The 24,872-nt window shown below is 37.8% G+C and overlaps 1 protein-coding gene across 2 annotated transcripts; it reads right to left on the bottom strand.

The window, feature by feature from the left end:
• Positions 1-420: 420 nt before the first annotated feature.
• MTF2 (metal response element binding transcription factor 2) lies at positions 421-24,828 on the bottom strand. 2 transcript variants are annotated; one of them, XM_010020261.1, is made up of 15 exons: positions 24,821-24,828; positions 13,895-14,093; positions 13,672-13,753; positions 12,089-12,184; positions 11,622-11,722; positions 11,130-11,278; positions 9,896-9,991; positions 8,768-8,836; positions 7,865-7,988; positions 4,769-4,836; positions 4,232-4,402; positions 3,482-3,590; positions 3,224-3,282; positions 2,982-3,086; positions 421-1,060 (listed from the first exon to the last, which is right to left on the bottom strand). In XM_010020261.1, the coding sequence occupies exons 4-15, from the start codon at positions 12,162-12,164 to the stop codon at positions 703-705; spliced, it is 1,485 nt and encodes a 494-aa protein (XP_010018563.1). In that variant the 5' UTR covers positions 12,165-12,184; positions 13,672-13,753; positions 13,895-14,093; positions 24,821-24,828; the 3' UTR covers positions 421-702. The 2 variants fall into 2 exon arrangements, with proteins under 2 accessions (XP_010018563.1, XP_010018564.1); XM_010020262.1 differs by lacking the exons at positions 4,232-4,402; positions 24,821-24,828 and having other exon boundaries at positions 421-1,057; positions 13,895-14,089.
• Positions 24,829-24,872: the final 44 nt, after the last annotated feature.

Genomic DNA, 24,872 nt, shown 5'->3' on the forward strand with positions numbered 1-24,872 from the left:
CACACAAGTATGTGAGCATGTATATACACATGTATATACACACACACATGCACACACGCACACACACAAAGAATATATTAAGAAGACAATGAAGTCTGGTCACAGAGCAATTTACAGGCTCAATATATTTTCTTTTTTTTTCTTTTTTTTCTTTTTTTTTCTTTTTTCTCTTTTTTTTTTTTTACACTTTGAAAGAAAACTTCAGTATTTTACAGTCTTCAGTAGGCATTATATACACTGCACTTATGAAATCTAGGAAGTATTGAAATAGAAATACATTTCTGCAAACATTTGGGTAAGAAAACAAACCAAAATTTCTCAAAGATTTGTGCTATCTACATAGTATTTTCTCTAAATCACAATAACTGTATCCATGGAATGTTCTCTAGAAAATGTCTTTTTTTTTTTTTTCTTTTTTTAAAACACCATGCACATTTTTAAGCAATTGTAACCCAAAATATCCCAACCTAAAACAATCTAACAATGTTCAGATTAAAAAATTTAAGTTTCAGATCAGATTTTAAAAAGATAAGTCTTTATCACAAGAGCTGTAATGATAACAATTACATGTTAAGGCTAAACTGGTTTTGTTTTGTTTTTTTTTTTTAGAAACACATTTAAAGACACATTTCTCTCGAGGCTCTGCATTATGAACTGTACTTACAGATGACAGTGCAGTGAACATAATGTTCAGTCCTACAGTCAGGATGCAGTTGCTCCTTCCCACTCCACAAGATACTGCACCTTTCCATCAAGTGTCACCCGACGAGCCAAAACACGGTATTTCTCCCCACAAGCTATTCTACCTGCTGCACCAAAATAGCTAGTAATCGAGTTCTTTAGATGATTGAGCTGTAACTCCTGATCTGCTAAGTTGTTAAGTATCTCTGTATTGAGTTCATCATACTGGTATTCTTCCTTGCTCTCATCATCTTTTACAATTTCCGAGTTTTGTGTCTGGAGTGCTTTTCGTGGAAAGCGACCTCTTCTTCTCAAATGTGGTATTGCAGCAGGCCAAGTTCTTCCTGTACGAGTCCTTTTTCTCGAGTCAGATAAACTACTGAGCAAACAAACAAACAAACCACAGCATTAACTCTAAGGAACTGTTTCAAATTGTCTGCTTTGTCATCAGTCATTTCCATGCAACCCATATAACTTCTTTGTTCTATTTTTCATTGCTAAAAATACATGTTGCCTATAGACAAACAAGTATCAATATTGCACTTGCAAAGTAAAAATTTACAGAAGGAAAATTGTACTAATTTAACAAAATGCCAGAAAGATTAGCCAAATGTTTTCAAACTGAATTTATCTCAGTTCATTGTAACTCTGAAATATGAACAAAGATATTATAACAACATATTCTACACCACTACTTTTCACAGTACACATGACTTCCTAAAGGTTTATTACATGTGGCCAGAAAAATCTGTATATCCAAAACTCAGATTTATGTGGTAATGAAAAAAGGAAGCTGCTGACATAATGCAAGAATAAACCATCATCTAAATACTGAAGTGTCCAAGATACAAATCCTCACGTAAAAAAATACCTCTATAATCTATGCATGCTAAAACCTAGTTGATAAAGTCCTAAATTAACTGGTACACAAACTTTATTGTTCAAGACTCCTATGTAACATACTACAGAAAAAAAGCACATTTTTAACGTTAAAGAAAGAACTTTAAAAGCGCATCTTTTTAACATAAAAAAATGGAATAAAGGGCAGAAATACAACACAGTGACTTAAGTCCTTAGGTAGCAATTTCAGAAGTCTGAAAGTTAAACATGAGGGTTTGAAGACAGACTATTTGTAGCAGTAATATACAGAGAAATGAATCATCAGAGCCCTTGATAGCATGAAACGGAGAGGAGACAAAATAAGTAGACTGAGGATCCATATATCTCAATAAAAGAGAAATATATGTTTGCTGAACTCGAGAGAGGGAAAAGTTTAAGTAACAATTTATTTGCAGAAAAATCGATTGTAGTTAATAATTTACTTATGAAGACTGTGCCAAAAATTTTTCATGTTCCATGGACTGTAGAAAAATCACAGCATACTTACTATTCTTTAACTTCAATACACAAACCTACAAACACAACAGCTGCTAAACTAATTCTGGGTACGCATCAGCTCTTTTGTGGCCTTTATTAGAAGGCTAAGCTCAGGAAGTGTTCATGGAGTTTAATTCTTTCCAGTAAATCTAATTTAACAACATATTTTACATCAACAAAAACAGCAGCTAGTGAGCACAAAAACCTCACCCTGTGTGTTGTTAGCAGAACTAATAAAGACTAGTTTTCTTTTGTCCCATTTATTTAGATTTCCACATGCAATTTATAGCTCTATTCAGTCTCAAACGCCCATTAATACAAATCTCAGTGAGTCACATCATCCTCAGTGTTATATCCCTTTGTAATATCCTCAGCTCTTCTCTATTTATTCTCCCATGAGTTCTGCAATACCCTAACCTCCATCTCATATCTACTACAGCTGCCTCATAAGCTTAAGTCAACCTCCTATCTTATCTTCTACATTTGTCGTGCCAAAGCTTCAACAACAAAAAAGAAAATAAACCCAAAAATCACCACCAAAAAACAGCACTGGCAATGACTGGGCCACAGATGATTAGAAAATTGCCTGCCTTTCTGCAAGTGTGGGTTGCTGGTTTGGGCCTCTCTCTTCCAAGCATCTATCTTCATGGAACTACCTGCATCAGATTTCATGGAAAGTTAGCCAAAAGGTTCAGAACTGAATGGAAGTACAACAGACCCTCAGGTTTTAAGACACCAGATGTAGACCATTACATGCCATGCTTTGGCAAGGTATTTCTTGTAGGATCCCTGCAACTTCTGTTTATTAAGGGTGCAGTATTGCTGAACTAATTGCTTTTCTGTCCCCCTTTCAGAAAGTTTTATTAAAATGAATATATTGCAAATCTTGATCTTCATAGCAGATAGAGTAATGGAATAATTACCTATAATGTCTGGAAATGCTAGATGAGGTAGTTTCTTTCATACTGGCAGCACCTGTGGATTCCACATCTGAGGTATTAGATGAATGTGCAGTTCCATCAGATTTCCTGATATGCAAGATAACAGGGTTGCCATGTAATGAAAAATAAGATAGTAAAAACTGAGCTGACATTTCAGAAGCAAACAGATAAATGACATATTATAATACAATATTTTACAGGGGGGTTGTGTATTTTTAATTTACCCAACAGTGCAGGGTAATTCCAAGGTTGGGTTCTCTATCACTGGAACTGGTTCATTATCCTAAGGGGGAAAAGAAAGATAAAGTACTTCAAATTTAGTTTAATTGCTGTATCAGTTTTGTTTGAGGACAAATGGGGAAATATGATGATTCAGATTAACTGGGGTTTTTTTTGTTTTCGTTTGGTTTTTTTTTCCCAAAAATTATAATCCAGTTACAGGGAGAAGTGGAGGGGGAGAGGAAGAATATCCAAAACCTTACCAGAGGAGATGACTCTGGAGTTTTGTGAATCATTTTTCTTGTATAAGGACCAGGTGGACGACCTACTGATTTTTTTTTCCCCTTTCTTTCTATACCATTACTTAATTCCCTAGAAGAAAATGGATATTTTGTTTGGTATTACTGAAGATCATTTTAAGTTAATACATGTTTTCCTTTGGCAATGAATACATGATGAGATTTCTATGCACCAAGAGGTTATTCTGATAAATAACATTTGTCAGGTACAAAGCTACATATTTTTGCCTCTAGAATAACATTAACAGATACAAGATCTTTCCAGTGACATTACTGATTCCCCAACATTGAAGAGGCATGAACTAGTTAGTGTTAAGTGTTGCTTATTCATATGATCACACTTGGTAAAAAAGAGGGCACATTCACTAATACAAGTTACAACTTCACACTTCCTATCTAGAATGTTATTGTATAAAAGCTCCTGAAAGGCAAGACATTTTATTTCCCAAATGGCAGCAAAGTTGGATATTGTCTATTGCTCTTGCCACTAAGTTTTTTCTTTGGTTTGTTGTTTGTTTTTTTTTTTTAAGAAGGATCCCAATAGAAAGCTTGTAAGATCTGCTTAAAAACCTTGTTCTCACAAGTACTTCACCTCTACAGTTATTTTTAAATAAATACATTCTACAATGTAAAGGCCCTTTTTGTAGGCTCCAAAAACATACCCAAAGTAGCCCAATTTACCACAACATTGCTAGAATGACTGGGTTGTTTTACCTCACATCAGGGATTGGCTTAGATGATTTTCTGCCCTTAATTTTGAACTCATGAGAAGTTCCTTCTGGTTCTTTCTCAGCCTTTAAAGCAGCATTGGGTGGCACAGGAGGAACACGAATTCTCAAGCCAAACAAATGTTTCTTTTTCTTTATTTCTTTTCCAGACATAAACCTAGATGATTTTAAATTAATTGTTAAAATTCTGACCCCAGGGAAAGCAACTTTTATAGTAATAATGTACATACAAAACAAAACTATGCAAATGTTCATCCTAATGCTATCTTATTGCCCTCTTTCCACTAACACAACCCTCACTGTCACACACAGTATGTGAAGTGGAAAGAGAGTAGAAGTTGAAACAGTTTTCTCATGATCTGGGTTCCACTCAAATAGTTATGTTACAGTTTGAAATAGAAACAGTATTTAAAATCTAAGTGTTATCTACAGCCAAAGTGATTATCAGATAGACTGAGCACTGTAATCTACATCAGATTAAATAGGCAAACAACATTTAAAACAAAAAATACCAATAACTTACATGGTCTTGTAATCATTTAATGCCTCCAGTACATGCTCATATCTTTCAGATTTTGGTGTGTCTGCCAGCTGTGGAATATTAAGAAATCATTTAACCTGTCAAATTCTTTAGTAATAGAAAGATTCTAGTTACTCTGTGTCATTGGAACTACAGATCTGGATTATGAAGCACATCTATGAGGTACTAGCTGTAGAAACTACCAGACCCCAAAGGGTATTAATCATTACCCCATACATTGTGATCTACACCCACAGAATTCATGTCAGCAGCAAGCCTAGGCCAAAGAATTTGAGTTTCGCTTGCCAAAGTGCAAGAAAAATGTCTCAAGGAATTCTAGTTTACTCAAGAACAGAATACTGGCTTGCCCTCCCAGAACTGCTAACAACTATTCTTATGTGGCATGATATATGTCCAAATTAATTGAGGCTGCAAACAGAAGATAACCATTATTGACACTTAGTTATTTTACTGCTGATCATTTTAACCAAAATCCTGCCACAGGATCCAATTCCCATTTTTGCCAACACTAGTCAACATGATAAAAAAAAAAAAAAAAAAAAAAAGGAAGAGACACAGGAAACAAAGTATAGAGGAAGAAAAAAAATAATGAATCCATTTCATGGCCCTTTTGCTCAGATCCAGTCTTACACCAAAGCCTGAAGTAGCTAGTACCTATCAAGCTACCAAAACCATGGAACCTTCTCTGAAAAACTGCATATGTAAGAATTAGAGACAAAGCAGAGCAAGAATGGTGGTGACTGTGAAGTAGACACAACATTTACATAATAGAATTTAAAATAAGATTATTTTTATGTTTAGACAGCTATTTTGAAATTCCAATGGAGCTACCATATTTCCAATCGTCACACCAGAATGTTCCAGAACTTATATCCAACTGGCTCTGCAGCAAGTTTATCTTTAGAGTTTTACATACAGTTTGTAAGTTTTAATAATATTAGCATGAATTCCCCAGCGCTGACTGTAGAACATTTGCATCTCAAAAAACCCAAACCCCACCACCTTCGAATGCTTTCTAATGAAAACAATTCTGACTGTTTCAGATAGAAATGCTCAAAGGATTGAATGTGCTAACAGCTAAATAAATGAGTAAATATACTTATAAAAGCCAATCTTTTAGCCCAATCTGGGGCAAGATTCAAACTCTACCTAACAAAGTTGAGTTACTCAACTGATTTTAGCCAAAGAAGGTAACAACTGTTTTATACATCTTTATCATAGGCGTTCAGTATAACCCATCCCTATCCAGAGGTCTTGCAGCTCTGCAGTACTTAACTATAGGAAACTGTCGTATGTTTACTGCATCCTGTATAACACCATGCTAAAAAAATGACTCGGGAGTTCTGATAATCCCACCACTTACTCCAGTCTGACCGTGGCTAAAATACTCTTCCTCTTATTCAATTATAAGCAGCTAAAGAAACTGAAGTGTCATTTCTAACAGTGGCAAGCTAAGAACATTACAAAACCCCTGAAACCATTATATTGTAGATGTTAATTTTATGATTTATTTAAGAAACAAACCGGAATAACCAAAGTAGTGAAATACATTTGCCTCCAATTTTTTCCCAACTTATTAAGAGACATTTAGGAGCTTTTCAGAATAAAGTCCTGAAGATTTCCTCCACAAAGTTTATAAATGTATTCAAAATCTACCCTTTCAAAAATGCAGTTTTTAGACTTAAAAGAAGTAGTTTCCTTGAAGGTATAGAAATACTGATTAAGGAATTGAGCGTAACACTTAAAGAGGTGAGTTTCTTTATCTCCCCTCTCCTTCCTCCCCCTTCATTATGCTTTTTTTCACATATATGGGGTGTGGATGGATTGAAAGCATAAAGGGGAAGAGAAGCACAATGATGACTGTAGCCTTTCAACTTCTTCAAAACAGCACATGTGCTCCAAGTCAGTGGCAGCTAGATAGCTCCACTCAACCACACCATAACTGCTCTGACCAGCCTTGCTGACATGAAATTTTGTTAAATACAGAAAAAAAAAATCTGTTATGTGAAACAAGAGAACATTAATTTCTGCATTTTCCTCAATACTAAGAGAAACAAAAGTCAAAATTAAACACTGCTTACATATCTGTTAAACTGCAGAGCAGCCAAGAGAGCCAGAACATTTAATTCTACTTAAAGGATGGTGTAAGAATTGCATTTTGTGCAGCCTTTTTTTAATTAAGCCTTGAGACTTGATAGGACCAAGCACAGACATCTGATTTCTCAAGTCATGTCTGCTAGTAGAAATGGATTACAGATGTACAAATTCTGCTGAGAAGTAAGAAAGTAGGATGTACTCATTATAAAAATATTTCAAACCAGTTCTATGCCACCTGTATTTAAAACCCTCAAAACACTAGATTTCCATGCACAAAAAAGTGCATACCCTACTAAGCAGTTCGCCAATTTGAATTTCAACGTAAATTTTGGATTACAAAGCTGGATGCAGAAACAAATACCTGTACTCCTCCTCCTAGTTAAATATGAAGTCAGTCTGCTTGGGAAAATGGATTTCCTTTAATGTTAAAAATAACTGCACAATAAATCAAATAGCTGGGAGAATAACTAGTATAGTAGTGATCTAAAAACCAAGATGCCTTGACAAGTAGCAGAATCAGACTGGAAAAGGATCCAAATAATCTTTAGACCTGGACATGATCACCCTCATGTTTGGAAGAGATAGGAAAGAGGAAATTAAATGTTTGTGTACATTAATTTGTTATGTGTTACACCTTGGAAACAGATTTCCTGCTCTGTGCACATGTAAATATCCAAGAAGTAGGAATTATATACATATTTGCAATTGAATAAGTAGTTCAGTATAAAGTTACCATTCAAATAATAGAATAAGTTACATGGATCACTTCAGAAATCTTAGAGCTCAGAGAAATATACACTACTTAAAAAGCATTCTAATTCTGCAAGAAAATTAAAGATGATTTCCTCATTATTTGCAGTTACCAGATTGTAAGATAATAAAAGATTCAAACATCCAGAATGAAACAGTTCATAGGTCACTAACTTCCGGGACAAATATATGCATTGTGAGAAAAAACAAGAAAGTATTCCATTTACTTGCCTCACCAGGATGCAATCTATCCCAGTTTTCATTAATGTAGGCCATGAGTTCAAGCTCCGAGTCAAAGTACTTCTTCTTATGAATAACACTTAGGTTGTAAAGGCATAGATGTGCTATATCTACCCTAGAGTTCAGGAAGAATAGCATAAAAGACAGAAATAAAAAGTCCTTTTCTTCCAACTGCTTTTCTTTTGAAAATTTCATAGAAAAGATATTGGCATGATATAGACAGAGGAACACAAAGCACAACTTAAACACTCAATACAGGGAACAACATTATGAAGTCTCCAGCCATTTCTCTTCAAGTGATTCATTCTGCTTTGAATCTTACTTTTCATCTCTGCCTCTTTTCACTGTCATGATGATCTTTCAAACTCCCAAACTGGTCTAAGACACAGGATATTTAAGTAAGTCCAAGTTTATACTTGAATGTATCGATTCTGTACTCATTCAAGTATATTGGTGAATTAGCATTTAACAAGGTAATTTTCACCACGTATTTGTTAGCATATATCTCCACAAAATGGAATTTGAAATATGGATTAGTTCCAAGATTTCAAACTACAACTAACTATTAAGTCTCATCAAGGAAACTATTATGCGTCCAGATGTGTACTCTAGTACTCATTGCGTTTGGCTTAACTAATGGCAGGATCCTAAGCCTGCAAAAGATGTAAAAGTAGCTGCTTGCTACTTCACTGAACTACCCCAGGAATAAAACTCAGGAGCATGCAGTTGCAATAGACCTCTATATTTAAGGATAAACTTTGAAGGAAAAGTTGTCCCTGTTAATACAAACACTAAGAACAACTCAGGAAGTGACTCATGACAGCAAGTGGATTTCCTTTTTTGCAAGGAGAATCAAATACCAAAAAGAAAATCACAGCATTAATTCACACTTACCATCTCAAGGGTAAACGTTTGAGGTATTCTGGTCCAGAACTGCAAACTGAGCAAATGAACGTATAAAACCTAAAAAGATATAAATATACAGATGTACCTGTGACTGGGTGGTGGGAGTCTGTACACACACACACTCTAACACTCTAGTTATGAAAAAAAAAAGAAAGTTATGCAGACTAGAAACCCATCTGAGAGTCCCTTCATCTTCCACCTTCCTCCATCAACTTCCAGTACCTGTACTGGTAGCTACCAGACAAGTGCTTCCTCAATTTTATCCTGGTACCACTGTTTCATACTCCCCAAGAAAGCCCCTCAAGCTGTGACAATGCCAGTGAAGATGTCTGTAATGTCCCCAACTCCATTTTCTCATGCAGAAATCTATGCATCAGTGTACACATACACAGAAAGGACCCATGCATTCCAAGGTCCTAACTCAGTTCCTCCATGCAAACATTCCAGCACAACCAATAACTACAAGAAAGTATAACCCATAACAAATGAGATACTCCTTGATTCCCTTCTCCAGTTTTCTCCCACCTCCTCCAACTATCCCAAGTTCCTCTTAGAACAAAAGCACAGACTAGCACTCCTTTTCTTTTGACCTGACTCATCTCACATGAACAGAGAATGCACAGAGTTCCCCTCAGATCCTTCCAGCTTTCTCCAGTTCGCTATGCTGTTAGTACATGAAACTACTACCACCACACACACACACAAGACATCGGTCATATTGGTTCCATACAAGACATTGCTACCTATAAAATGTGACCTTGAAAGCCCTTATCTAACTTAGAGGCCCACTAAAGCAGCCTGTTTTGAAGCTTGCAATCTCCTACTAGGCAGCACCCATAGTACAAGACTTCTACATGAAGTTAAGTTAGTAGCCATTTGAATTCAACCATCCATTGGTTACCTCTCCACCACACCATCCTCCTTCACTAAACTGAGATGAACTCCACTTTACTGGCACCTGAACACATGCCTTACCTTGTATGATCTTCTACACAAAACTCACTCCGGTTTTGGAAAGCAGTGTTGTATTATAGATGCCCTAATAAAAGCTCATACACAAGATCCTCTCCACATTTTAAATAAAGACAACCATGAAGTACAGCTTCATTTTCTTACCTGTCACCAAAAAGCATTGGCTTTTGGAGGCACTGCACACAAGCCTCATGAAACCACTGCTTACATTTGCAGCACTGCAACATCTTTAGATACCAGCTTCACCAACAGAAAGAAAAATAAGATGTGTTAAAAAAAAGTCTCTGGCAGTTGTTCTTCATTATGTTTAAATTAAGTAGCAAGGGATCTTCTGACCCTGACAGTCATCTATAGGGATATTTCAGTAACATTTAGTTCCACCATGAATCATTACTAGAAAAGAGTGACTAATAAGAATAAAAGATAGTCTATTAAAGGATGAACTAAGTTACTAAATGAAGAGAGAAAAAAACCAAAAGTTTAATTTCCTCTGAAAACCACATTTTAATTCTCAATAATAAGAATCCAGTAACCATATAAGCTCCTTCTCAGATACTGGATTCACTTATTATTTTCCAGATGCATTAAGTCATAAACATTTGTTCTGAGGATTGAGCTACTCAAATCCTCGAAACAAACCCGTTTACAGAGGGTTTTTTCCTTCTCCAGCTCTCCCTTGATCAAAGAAAGCAATATTTGTCCAAGTCTGCAAAATTCTCAAACCTCCGCTCTGTCCTGTGAGTATAAACTCAAAAGCTTCCCTTCTTTGTGAGACTCTTGACTTCCCTTGACTTCAAATCTTCAATGCTCTTTTATTTGTTTACTCATCCATGCAGACATCAGAGTATTTATGTACTTAAGAAGGCCGTTTCTTGCCTTTCTTGTAAGAAAGAACCAGCAGATGACTATAATGTCATACGGGGGAAAAGAGTCTTTCCCCTGTCAGTAACTGCAATCCAGAATATGATATTACAGTAGAATCAGCTGCCTATTCCAACAAAATTTAATAGATTAATCTCTAAATACATTTATATTTGTGACTAGTGATAGACACGAGTTAACACTGCCTAAAATTGCAAGATCAAACAACTCCATTGACACATTAAGAGCAGCGATGCAAAAGAACTATGTTCTTGCTTGTTGCAGAATGGACTGTAATGTCACGATGGTCACATGACAAAATTAAAACAAAGCGAAAAGATTTTATGGAAGAAGGAAAGCCATTAATGTTCCCCATGAGACATTTAAAAATAATACAAAATTCCACCTTGCATTGTGTTTAATATCTACGTACAAGAGAAAGAAAGAAGTTCACAAGTAAAAGTCTATAGGATCAGCTGCATTACAGACAAAAGTTCTTGATTATCAATTTACTTACTCTCCAGGTCCTCCACAATAGCAGTAGCACTGCTGGACATTGGTTTTATGACCTGCATCCCACTCAAGGTCTGTTGCATTATAAGGTAATGTTTGTTTCATGACTTGCAGTGCTTTGGCATTTGGTCCTTTCTTAAGCGCGCCTCCCCTCTGGGCCAAAACAAATACATGAGTTTACAAAAGCAAAAATGTATTCCTGAAACTTGCAAATCCTTTAATTTGGAAGTTAGGAAAATTTGTCTTTAATAAAATAAAATACTTTCACCTATATTTGTCCTAATACTGGCATATTTTAAAAATAAATTGAAAGCCTAATGTAATTATATCTAAAATAAATATTAATTCTCAACATATAAAGCTTCCATTCAGGTCAAAGTTAACAAAGAAGAAATCACTGAAAAAAATGCTATGTTTTGTTTTGTATTCCTAACTTTAAAAACACGGTATGTATGCAATACAGGATGTATCAAGACATGTTCTCCTAGAAACACACCTTTGTTGTTGTTGCAAAAACGCACTGTCGACAGAGCCATTTATCATCTGATTCAATCACGCTGGAATCAATATTTGGTGTGTGACACAGCTGATGATAACCTGTATGAAAAATGACCGAAGTGTTATTAAACCAGCAAAAGAAGCTTACACAGTATTAACTATATATCATTTTTACCCCAATATAAGGCATTATCCATCATTAAGTGCCAAAAATCTGATCAAAAAGATTGGTAACACATTCATAATGTTCTTGCAAATTCCTTAGTATAAAAAGTAAACTTTACTTACAGAACAGCTGTTAGTCACTTTAACATGGATTATCATTATTCACTGAGCTGTTAATAGCCACTAAGGGCTATAAAAGTTAAGATCAGTTGAGCAGTCAGCCAGGCAAATATCCTCCTTCATAAAACAAATCAAAACATCGTTTAAAACGCAGTAAATAGGAAAAGAAAATCTAGTTACCTTGCCCACATTTATCACATATAACCATTTCATTCGGTGCTTCTGAATACTCTTCCTGACATATTGTACAGACCATTTCCCCACTTTCAGTGGCTCCTAGACAAAGATGAAAGTGTGATTTTTTTTCTTTCAGGTTACATCTGCATTTGGAATGGTTACCATGCCTATGGCTTCTCTGTAATTTCAGTTACAAATCCATGCATTGTACAACCATATTGTTGCAGAGCCTAATTTCCTAACAAAAATCAAATCAGACCTTTTGTACAGACTGTATGCATTACAAATATTGATGTCACTTATCATAGGCTATTGGATATTTACAGGCTATATATTTTTACTATGCAGTCCATGGTTCCTTTATAAAACATAAAATAACAGAGTAAAGACTAAGTGCAAACTAAAAAAATATGTATAAACTAATCCTATCTGGGCAACTGAAAGATGTTTTGTATTTACAGTAGTTTGTGCTTCTTTTCATATGCACAACTTGATGAATATCCTTTGATAGATCTGCCCAAGGTGCTTTAATATTAAACTCCAACACTCTTAGGAAATACGTTATTACTGCTTATCTGCAAGCATACAAAAGCACACAGTAACAGTAGAGACAAGAAAAAAACACTGGCTTGCAAACTGGTAACAAAACTACATCTTGCTCCTGTTATATACCAGCTACCACCTATCAGTGTAAAAAACTGGAATAGAATACAAGTTTCTTAGTCTACATGTTATCTTACTCATGCGCTAAAGTTTGATCTAAGTATCAAAGATCATAAACTAGTACTATAGAGAGCCTGAACAGCAGTACTTTAAAAGCTTCTCAGAAATAAAGCAGTAGATTTTTTGCTATTATGAATACAAAGCTTCTCCTGTTAACAGATAGCGTCCAGTTTAAATACCAAGAATTGGCAAGAGCCAACTCAAGTTTCCATTGCCTTTATATAATGAGGAAATTGTAACCGATTTTCATAAGAAATTGTCATCCATGCTTCAATAGCATTAGGTTGTCAAAATACTAACTGCTCCCCAAGTATCTGAAAAATCAAAGCTAATATACAATAGACGTCTCACTTGAGATCTGCATATTTCTTTATATCACATGAATACTCCAAAATCTGTAATGGTTTCTTATGTGCAACAATTATGGTGTTACTTTTAAATGTGAAAACTCCATTCAAACCTAGGATTGATTTTCCAGTCTTTGGTTTCTTTCCACGTCATGATGTTTCAACTGAAAACATAGGAGGACATAAACTCTGTGTAAATTAGGGCCTGGAGTTTTCTGCTATAACAGTGTGTTATACTCTATCCCCATCCAAATAAACTCAAATTTGATTATGCTTAAAAGTGTTCTCCCCTCCCTGCACATAGTTACATGAAAAGAAACAAACAAACAGAAAAAGTAACTGCAATGATAAAGAGTTAACTGAAAAGACCTTTTTTATTCACCTAATTCAGGATTCTGGGTCATGTTAAACTATATCACTCTTCAGGATACAAAAATATACTCTAATAATTTATTTAAACAGATATAGTAATCTAAACAAAATACCCAACAATGACTACTTCACTGAAGTTCTTGCCTGTTTGTATGTCCTTCCAGAGAACCCAGGATTTGGAACTGTCTTCAAATATAATGAAGCAGTTCTGTTTCAGTTTGTTTATCTGAAAACCAAAAATACAGCAGAAGCCATGAATAAAGGACTAAACAGAAGAATGTACTTAATGCTGAGAAACACAACAATACCATAACGTTTAACAAACATGATACTCTAGGACTCCAGTGAATTTAAAGAAATCATTTACCTTTTTGATAGTTCCAAGATAAAACAAGCCATCTGACCATCTAGCTAGGACATCCTGACCTTCTTCAAATTTACACAGTGGCTTTTTGGCTTTCTGTCCATCACGTAATGACAGTTTGGCCAGAGATGCTGAGCTCTTATGGCTTCGACGTAAAGGAGACCGCTTATGGACCAGTGAATTACCCACCGCTGTAGAGTCTCTAAAGATAGGGAAGCAAGAGAAGAGATATCAGAATTAGGTTGAAGTAGAAAACCATGTATTTCGATTATTAGTATTATTCACAGCTAGAACTCACTTAGCTTATAGTAGCCTTTGCTACTACAAGATTCTACAGAATTTGGAAGAGACAAGTTTATATAAAGAAGAACCTTCTATGACATCAACTAACATAAGTGAGGATGGGGATACACAAACTTTTCAGCTCAGAGACTCTTCATAAAGTCACTAGAAGCATCAAAGAACACATCAAAAACAAATACATAATTAATTTTGCAAAACATTAGTCACTTGAGTTACTGAGAGTTTTCCAAAATACCAAGAAAGCTAAAAGAGTCCTAAAGGTTAGGGTTAGGGGGAAGAAACCAGGTTGAACACTATGCTAACTCAGGGCACCTCCAAACCCAGCATCATGCTTTGCCATTAAGCACAGCTGTAAACGTTTCCAGCACAGGGAGAATTCTGACATGCTAAACTTAAAATGTAAAATAAGCTTTCCTCTCTATTAGATTCAGAGAAGAAAAGAATAAAGAAAAACAAAAGATCTTGCAACCTTTCTTCACAGATGAAGCTCAAAACTGTAAGTTACTTGAATCACTAGTAGTTTTTCCTCATACAATTCCACAATATAAGCTTATTCATCTACAAGTGTGAATATGCTTTTATGTCAGACTAGCTACCAAACGCTCCAAGGAGTAAAATACAGAGAATTGTAACACAGGACCAGATACTGCACAAGCAAGAATCTTCATAAGTAATAGGCAGAATTTCAGACTGTAAAACAAAGTTATCCTTATATCCAAATGTATTTTCTCTTTAGAAACTAAATGCATGAACAACTATGACATAGATACAAGGACAGAACAGGGAGTTACACAAAGTCAACTGAAAAAGCAAAGTTTTACCTCATTCAAAATAGCTTAGGTACATTGTCAGCACCAAAAACATTTGAATTAATCAAAGCACTAATAAAACCAGTAAATGAATCAGCATCCTATACAGTTTGATGAGAATTACTATTCAGATGTTAGAGAAGATGCTCTAAAGTTTCAAAGAGAATGGAATCCTTTCTCCCTAAATGTTTATTATTTACTTTCAATATGAAAATAAACCTGAAATAATAATGGCTTAAAACATAAAAATACGCAAAAATGCAAAAGTTAGTATTCTAGAGAGCAACTGATTTTTTTTTTTTTTGTTCTGGACAGTTTAAACCAAGAAGGTTACACACAAGGAGGTCAGACAGCTGTTTTAAGCACATTTATCATCAGTGTAGGTCATGACACTGAGAGGAGGCATACTGGGACAGACAAGTGTTCCATTTAGCCCAATAACTATCTCTGGCATCTTCATGAACAACCAGGTCACCAATTTAAGTCCTGCCTGATCCCAAATACAAAAATACTAGAACAGGTGACTGGGAAAGACCAGAGGAACAGGAAAAAAAACCCGAACAACAAACTCTTAAAAGCAGCACTCCTCCCAGATATTCTCTAGGTCTTCCACAGCCTGCAGATCCAAGAACTCAAGCAGTAATGTCTTTATATTTTAGTCCTCAGTGGAATTTTTTCCTGCGTGTTTTCCTACATGTTTTGTTGAACCTGTAAAGCAGCACTTCTTTGGGCTTGTTTCACAGCTGGCACCTTGTCACTTCATTTGACACCATCACTGCATAAGAAAAATTCAACTGTCCTTTTCCATCATTTCCCTTCATGCCCCAGCAACAGTGTTTACACCCACCCAGCCATATTTCCCAAATAAAGAATTCTACCAATTCTGTTGCTTCTCATATGAAAATCATTTAAATACACTGCTGCTTTTCCCCAGTTCTATTCTAACCTCTGAGAGATGGAACAGGTTGCCCAGAGAAGTGGTAAATGCTCCATCCCCAGCAGTTTTCAAGGCCAGGCTGGACAGAGCCTTGGGTGACATGGTCTAGTGTGAGGTGTCCCTGCAGGGGGTTGGAACTGGGTGATCTTAAGGTCCTTTCCAACCCAAACCATTCTATGATTCTTTGGCACGGAACACTGCAGCATTCAAAGAAAGATTACAATAACAGGGTAACAGCACAGCAGCCCAGGCCACTTTTTATTCTTTGCTCCTTTCCAACTAATAATGTATGTAACCCCCCGCCTCTTGCAAGAAGGCATTAAGTTAAAAATTCCAAGGACTTACTAGAAACTGCAGGTTCTCATTCTAACTGTTCCCAGACTATTGTTTCTCTTCCCACTGTTTATTACTTCTGTTTGCACTAGATTTCATTTGTCACTTCATTATGCATCACTCAATAGCCTGAAGTCCTTCTACACTTTCTGTATTATCCCAAATAACCTCATACCCTTGAAATATTTCATTGTTTAAACTTACAATCTTTTGTATCTCACTGCAAGATTTTGTCCCTTATCTTGTACAATAGCTTAAACTTCTGCAAGAGCCTCTGAAGCAGGGCCCCAACCCTTAATACCTGTTGCAACCATATTCTACTGTCTCCTTTGTATCTGTATAGTCATTCACACACCCGAGTACCAAACAGGCTCTGAAACAAACACGTCTGAAGTAAGGCAGTCATGAGAGGGAAAACATGGTTTAGCTTCATCACTTCCCCAAACCCTTCCAACTACACACACTTAGCACATAGAAATCATCATTCAAAGGCTAGGCAAGGCTTGATCAGCACAGCCTTATCAGAAACAGTTGTGAAACTATAACCTGGTCTCAGACAATAATTCTTTTCTTGGCAATGACTCATCATTACAAAGTGCTAAAGTACTTAGATACTTCAAATTATATCCAAGAACTTGATTTAGCATATTCAGTGGGTCAATAAGGCACCACATGCAGTTCAAAGCACCTAAAGAAAATTTACTAGTGCACCTTGAAACTGTTTTACAAGTGTTTTCACAGGACTGCTTCTGTTTCAGAGTTTCAAAGATTTTTCTTCCCAGCTTTTTATCAGATTTAAGAGACCAGAAAGTAGCTCAGAGGCAGGAGTGTTGGCTCCTCCAGTACTTAAAAAAAAAATGTGTGGAAGATCTTGTACAGAATAAGCAAAGACACAATCACAGAATGGTTTGGGTTGGAAGAGACCTTAAAGCTCACCCAGTTCCAACCCCCTGCCATGGGCAGAGATACCTTCCACTAGAGCAGGTTGCTCCAAGCCCCTGTGTCCAACCTGGCCTTGAACACTGTCAGGGGGATGGGGCAGCCACAGCTTCCCTGGGCACCCTGTGCCAGCGCCTCAGCACCCTCACAGGGAAGAGCTTCCTTGTATCTAATCTCTTATATATAACTTCTTGCCATGAATGTATGCACATCCTTCTGCCTTACAGTTTGGTTTTAAGATTCTTGTGAACCTCAGGTTCAGATGCCCTCCTGGAAGTGAGAAAGAATCAATTCATTTATCATACATAACCTAGTACAGATCTCCATTTAAAAGCCAACAACTATTTTGTGAGTTTTCTATTTAAAAAGTCTTCTAAGGCATATGATATTAAGTACAGAAGTTTGTCCGCTAACTCCATTCAAATTGTAGCAAAAATGTGTCGTGCATCATTTTCTGGCTCAAGCACTTGAATGAGTCTATACATTGACTTATACAACAGCCTAAATTTACGATAGCAACTCCAGGCACTGAAGGATCTTGACACACAGTAAAGGTCTGAGCCAATAAAGCAGACACTTCGCCATTGTCCACACTGCTCTCTTTGTGGGAGATAGCACCGCTGAAGTGATGACTAAACAGCTCATGAAGTAGCTCCTGCTGTGGCAGTTTATGTTTTATCTAACACACAGACTGAAAATAGGGTTAGTTATCACAATAGGCTGACACTAGCTTAACTGTTGCTTTCCACATGGATAAGAAGTTTGTTCTCAGGGAAACATTCCCCCAGTGTTTTTGATGGGGATTAAGTGGGAAGAGCTACTGTTTCAACAAGTTGACTTTAATTAGCAGCCTGTAAGTTACTTCAAGTAGGTGTCTCTGAAGTGCCCTCTGGAAACCCGGCATAAGAAATCACAAGGAATTCAGTGCAGACCAGCATAAGAACTACATGCCTAACATGTTAAGAACTTTGTCTTGCTTGCCACAGCTCTCTCCACTGTAATGGAGTACCAAAAAGTCACACCTACCATTAAAACAAATGTCTGTTGGAAGTGCAGATACAAACTGAGGTTAACTTTTTGCTTGCCAATTTTGAAACTAAAGGTTGCACATTTTCCAGAATTTGTTTCCAAGTCTTCCCTAAAGTTACTTCCATAGCACCTTCCAACCATTCCACTTACAGTGACCAACAAAACTAGTAACCTTTAAGTAACAATTTCCCCACCATCTTAAAACTCTCTCAAATACCTTCTCACTGCAAAATACCCAACAGAGATCTTGTTTTTCCAATAAAAAAAAATAAAAACCTTATCCAATATAAAAGTCTGCTTCATCTCATTTAACTTGCACACCTAAGCTGCATGTCACACAGTATGTCCAACCTACCTTTACTCAATACTGAGTATCTTGTGGCTGTATTCTTACTCAAGCACTTCAAATGCAAAGAAAGTACTGAAGCACCCATAGAATCTTTCAGAAGTGAGTGGGGGAAGTCAGTAAAACATGTCTGCATATTGAAATATGCTTCAAAATAGAAGTGCACTTTCACCACTTCTTGAGAAGTTGGTCTTATGAAGTACTGAAAATGCTCATTGATTTATTATCCTGGGGGCTAATCATAACCACAGATAATCTCAATGTTCGTTTGGTGCCTCCGACTCCCATATTTTCAGGGCAATCCTACAGCTGGAAAAGTTAAGGGGAAAAAGACGGGAAGGAGCTGGACAATTAAAGACTCTCCCTCTTGTTTCTAAGTGTCCTTTCCTCAGCAGTGCTGCCAGGTTAAGGTCATTCATACTCCTGTACTCCTTCAGCTCTAACAACTGCTGTGGAACACCTTGTTATGAAATCTCCCTTGAGAGAGTTACTTTCTCAGCCATTGCATTTCACTGATCTGTCTCACAGGAGGGTTTGTCAGCACAAAAGAATAAATGTAAACAAGCAACCTGGGACACAAACTCCCTCTCAGCTGGCACTGCCCGATTGCATGACTGAACTACAGCCAGTTCCATTGACAATCCATGAAATTTCAGGACATTTCTTCCAGATGGGCTGCGTGATTCACAAATACTGCAACAGTAACAGGCTACCTATGCTACCCTATGACTACAGGGAGTTTTTGTAAGCCAATTTAAAGATACTAGAATGTAACAACGAAGAGCCCAAAGTTTATTAAGAGAAAATTTTAACCTACTGAGACAACACATGAAAGTGGGACCTACAGATAATTCATTTATTCCCAGTAAACACAAAAGAGAAAATTTTAACCTACTGAGACAACACATGAAAGTGGGACCTACAGATAATTCATTTATTCCCAGTAAACACAAAAGAGAAAATTTTAACCTACTGAGACAACACATGAAAGTGGGACCTACAGATAATTCATTTATTCCCAGTAAACACAAATCACACCAAAGGGAAAATGAGTTTAGAGAGCCCAGCAGATTTAACACATGGCTTATCCAATACAGCAGCTTGCTCTCCCTCCCTTCCCCCCAGCTCTGGAATGATAAGGTGACTTCTCCATAAGCTTTCTATTCAATTTTCTTCCCTTAATATGGATTTTCTGGTATTTTAAACAAATTAAAGCACATCATCAAAAGGCCTGGGAACAAGCCAGGTAAGCAGCAAGTGCTCACAGCCATAAAGCAGCAGCAAAGGGAAACGAATCTTTCCTGAGAGCCACCATTTTAGCTGGTTTACCCAACACCACAGTTACGCTTCCAACAACGTGGCAACTAACCCATGACTGGGATCCAGTACCTCTGCTGGCAGCTGGAGAGATACTGGATCCCAGCCACACGTTTCTTCCCACCCTCCTTGCAGCTTCTCTGCCATTTATGAGATCTCATGCCAAACATTATTTGTTCACTGTGTCAACTGTACCTCCCTCCCCCAAATAAAAATATTCAGCTGGGCCAAGAAGACAAACAGACATAACAGGCTGTGTCCTCCACCCCAACCCAGGCCCAAACTTCGGATCAGTCTGATTCAAAAACCAAGAAGTACACTTTGCTTTTCATAACATCAACTTTGCTCCAACAGTCACTGTTCCAATTATACACAAATAGGCTATTCTACTAGCAAATTGCTACAAATTCCTTTCCAGCAGAGGATCCAGTACAAATCTAGGTTATAGTGTTAGTATATCCTTTTATGCTACTTCATGTAGCAAATTAGTATTAACCTTCCAAGGTACTGTGTCACAGAACATCTACAAGATATGCTGAGCTCACAATCTTTACACTATTTTGTATGCTAGTATCATCAGAAGCCTAAGCCACATCACCAACTGCACAGAAGGATATAGGGATGCTAACCTAGGCATTCCTCAGTCTAGGAAAGCAAAGAGTAACGGTTGGAGGATAAGAAATACATTTTGAAGATAATTTAATTTTTACAGCTGTTTAAGATAATAACTCAGGTTAGAAAGGATCTCAGTTGTGTAGTCCTGCTCAGTGTAGCATCAGCCATGAGGCCAGACCAGGTGGCTCCTGTTCCATTGCTGAACTGCCCTCATGTGTGCGTGGGGGGAAAAAGACAATCATATCCTTCCCCCATACCCATCAGAATATCTATTTAAAGATGTGCTATCCCTTGTCCTCCTGCCATGCAGTACTGTGAAGAGACTAATTACATCTCACTAATCTTCCCAAAGGAGTTGGAAGGCTGCTGTAGGCCACCATGAAGCTTCTTACTCTCCAGGCTGAATGAACCTGGAGATCAGCCTCCTCTCACAGGGCAAGTGCTCCAGTCCCCGACTGTTTTGGTGGCCTTCCACCAAGCTCATGTAGTTAGATGTCTTCCTTGCAGTAACAGAACCAAACCATGGTATTCTAGATGCTGTCTAATGAGCCTTGTGTAGAAGGAAACAATCACTTCCCCTCAACCTTCTGGTTCTGTTCCCATAAATACAGCCCAGGATGCAACTTGCCTTTGCTCACAGGATGCACCACTGGCTCATGCTCTGCTTTCTGTCTACGAGAAGCCAATCCTGCAAAGCTGATCCCCAGCCAATCTTAGTCTGGGATTCTTCCTTCAGATGCAGGACTTTGCTTTTGCCTCTGTTGAATTTCACGGGGTTCCTGTTAGCCACTTCCTTCAGCCTTGCTGAAGTGACATCTACTCCTCTCCTGGTCCACAAATCCCACCACTTTTAACACAGAAGGTGGTCAGGCCATGATTTATCCTTAGAAAATATATGCTGACTGTTCCTAGTCACCACTTTTCCATGTGTCAAGAAACAACTTCCGGGAAGACCTATTCCACAACTTTCTTACAGACCAACATGAGTCTAAAAAGCCTGTGGTTCCCTAGGTTGAACTTTTGGCCTGTTCTGAAGATAGGTGTAACATTTGCCATTCTCTAATCATTACAGATTATCCCTGTTCTGCACAACCTAGGATGGTAAAGAATAGCCCCACGAGAACATAACACAGTTATCTTGGTACTCCTGGAAACAGCCTGTCTGGTCCCATGGGCCTGCATGAGTCAAGTTCACATCTTTGTTTAAAGCTGTGCAGCAAGCCAATTCGCAAGCCACTCCAGCAAACACTGCTCAACAAATCCATCATGGACAGAACTTGAAATATCCTCAAAGGCAGAAAAACTCTGTCCTACCAATGATTTCAGAGCAAGCGCTCCATAGAAGCTGCTCCTTGTCAGCAAGATGAGAAGCTGTAGCTTGTTTACACTTCTCTACCCAGTCAACCATACTACCCAACACAATCACATAGAGTAGCTGTTGGTTTCTTTTTTTAGGCCTTTGAAAGAGCCTTACATTGTGTCTATGATTTTGCTCTCAATATTTCTGTCTGGTTAAACACTTTAAAGAAGTCCCTAGTAATCAATGAACATTTTTTCATTAATGTGGTTTTTATGTAGCTGTATGTTTTCATAAGTATATCCACCACATTACTTTACGAAAGTAGTAAATTTTGCTTCTCAAAAAAAAAACAAGTGGTTATAAGAACTAAGTGAGTCCCTGCAGCCCATTCAGTCCCCTAACTGATCAGCAGTTAGGGCTATAAATCTGTTGCATGTTAGAAAGAACTTTAACCAGAAGATCGAGGGGAAGTCATTGTTTCCTTCTACACAAGGCTCATTAGACAGCATCTAGAATACCATGGTTTGGTTCTGTTACTGCAAGGAAGACATCTAACTACATGAGCTTGGTGGAAGGCCACCAAAACAGTCGGGGACTGGAGCACTTGCCCTGTGAGAGGAGGCTGAGTGAACCAGGCTCATTCAGTCTGGAGAGTAAGAGGCTTCATGGTGGCCTAACAGCAGCCCTCCAGCTCCTTTGGGAAGATTAGAGAGGTGCAATTAGTCTCTTCACAGTACTGCATGGCAGGAGGACAAGAGAAAACACTCATATCATAGAATGGTTTGGGTTGGAAGGGACTTTAAAGCTCACCCAGTTCCAAGGCCCTGCCATGGGCAGGGACACCTTCCACTAGAGCAGTCTCTATAAGATCATTACAGAATGTTTCCATACATATCTAATATGTACTGAAATAGGGCAGGGCAGCCGTGTACTCTTAAGAGTCATTTGTTTGGGATCAATCATGTTTGTACACTGAGAGGCAAAGGTAGTAGTATGGGGAAAGAACAATGGTATCAGGTCACAACACACCTTTTCAGGTCAGAACTGCCCTTAATTGCATACTTAGCACCTCCTTGAACACTGCCACTGCCTTTTTAGGCTTGTGCAATACCCAAGTACAGGATGCCCAGCAAGATGCCTAAAGTAATATAGCATGAGCACACACACAAGCCGTGAAAGAGAACAGAACATGCCGACTTGCATGGGGAGGGGGGAAGAAAAAAGATTTCATAGCCGATCAAAACCCCATGAAGATTAATTTCCTCCTTCAAGGCTAGTCTAGAATAACAGCACCCTTCATAAGCACTCCACAGAAACACATTAAAATAAAACCATTATTATCCTCCAAGATATTTAGTGAATAAAATACATTCAGACTGATCAGAACACTCTCATCAGTAGCTCTCTTTCTCTCAAAGAAAATTAAACCTCTTCATTTCATTCCTTGACAGAGATTATACCTTCTAGGAAGGGAGCACCAGCTTGAAATAAAGATAGTTCAAAGCATATATTTCAACTAGTTTCAGTGCCTTCAGCAACTGCTATTACCCTGCCCAAGGACCCTCCAGCAATCCCTGTGGTTTAGAATTCTTCTTCTGATGTGTTTCACTCAAAGACACATTTCTCCATTTCCTGCAGAGAAGGCCTGTAAAGAAGGTGAAACCAACTCTGCAGCAACCTCAGAGGTCAGTGACACAGAAAGTACTGCCAGTTCACAAACCAAGAGAAGATTCATAGCGGCTTCTAGTCACAAGTGTTTCTTCCCTCCAAGCTTTTTCCTCCACAACTAGCATGAGGAACACAAAACATACTTTAAAACCATTCTGGTGCTTCTAGTACTATAGGCATTCACGTCTATCTCCAGGGAATACAGAAGTTCACTCTCCACTAGGAAATGAAATGCAACTTATTGGTCACAGCCATTCTTCTCATAAGCTTTACCTGATCTGCTAACGCAGGGACAGGGTCACCCTTCATACTAACTACCAGTGCATGTGTCTTTCACCTAACTGAAACAAAAACAACTGGTGACTAACCATATTAACCCAGGCTTTGAGAAGCATCCACATACGATTTAAAATTCCTTCCAGAGCAGAGAAGACACACATCTACATTCGACAAAATAAGAGTCAACTGTTGCAAACATTATTATACTCTCAGTACAGATCCACATTTCACCATCTTGTAGCTCCTTGCAAAGATCCTTCTCCTTCCCTACTTTATTATGCACCTTCTTTCATATTTTCAGTCTTTGTTTCCCTTTAATCTCCTTCCATTAAAAAGCTACAAACCTTTTAGCCTGTATTCTAACACTACAGGAACTAAGCTTTCTTCTTCTTTTAACCTCAAATGCTTTCAAATCAATTGTAATTTGAGCTCTCAAGAAAAGGACACACATTAGCTTGCTAACTTTTACCAACCTGGTTACAGACCAGAAAAACACAACAGGGAAACTGTTTACCTATTATCCCATGCTTTTGACAGTTTACATGTAAAGTATGAACCAGTTTCCCTTACACTAAGTCAGGAAAAAAACATGCTATTATCTATTCCTACGTTTGACCTTATAAAGCCATGAGCAGGTCCTAACTATCAGAAATCCAAGAAACAAGCATAATGCCACACTGCTATCTTGGCAGCCCCTTTCATTTAATCTTGCAGACCCTCTCCTTTAAATAGCACCCAGATACTTCACGGATGGGTGATAGCACCCCTTGAATTTCAACACTAATATCAGTGTCCAGAGCACCCAACACTACCATATTGTTCTGTTCTGACTAACAAAAGTATCAACCCATTCTTCCTACAGAATTCAAACACCAAACGAAAGAAAACGCGTTGCTGCACATCTTCTCAGCAGCACCTTATTTTAGCAGACCAAAACTACAAGCCCCTGAGCACGTCCGAACTGTCTAGCTTGACAGAGACTACGAGGTGAGGCGGCGCAAACAAAAAGAAAGAGAAAACAAAAACAAAGTTACCAGCGACCACCACCAACCACCTCTTTTGTGCTGCTCTCTCTGCACTCGAGCGAACGCCGCCCGCTCGGACGA

The sequence above is a fragment of the Nestor notabilis genome, unplaced genomic scaffold (genome assembly GCF_000696875.1).
Source record: "Nestor notabilis isolate BGI_N333 unplaced genomic scaffold, ASM69687v1 scaffold278, whole genome shotgun sequence".
NCBI classification, from domain to species: Eukaryota; Metazoa; Chordata; class Aves; order Psittaciformes; family Psittacidae; genus Nestor; species Nestor notabilis.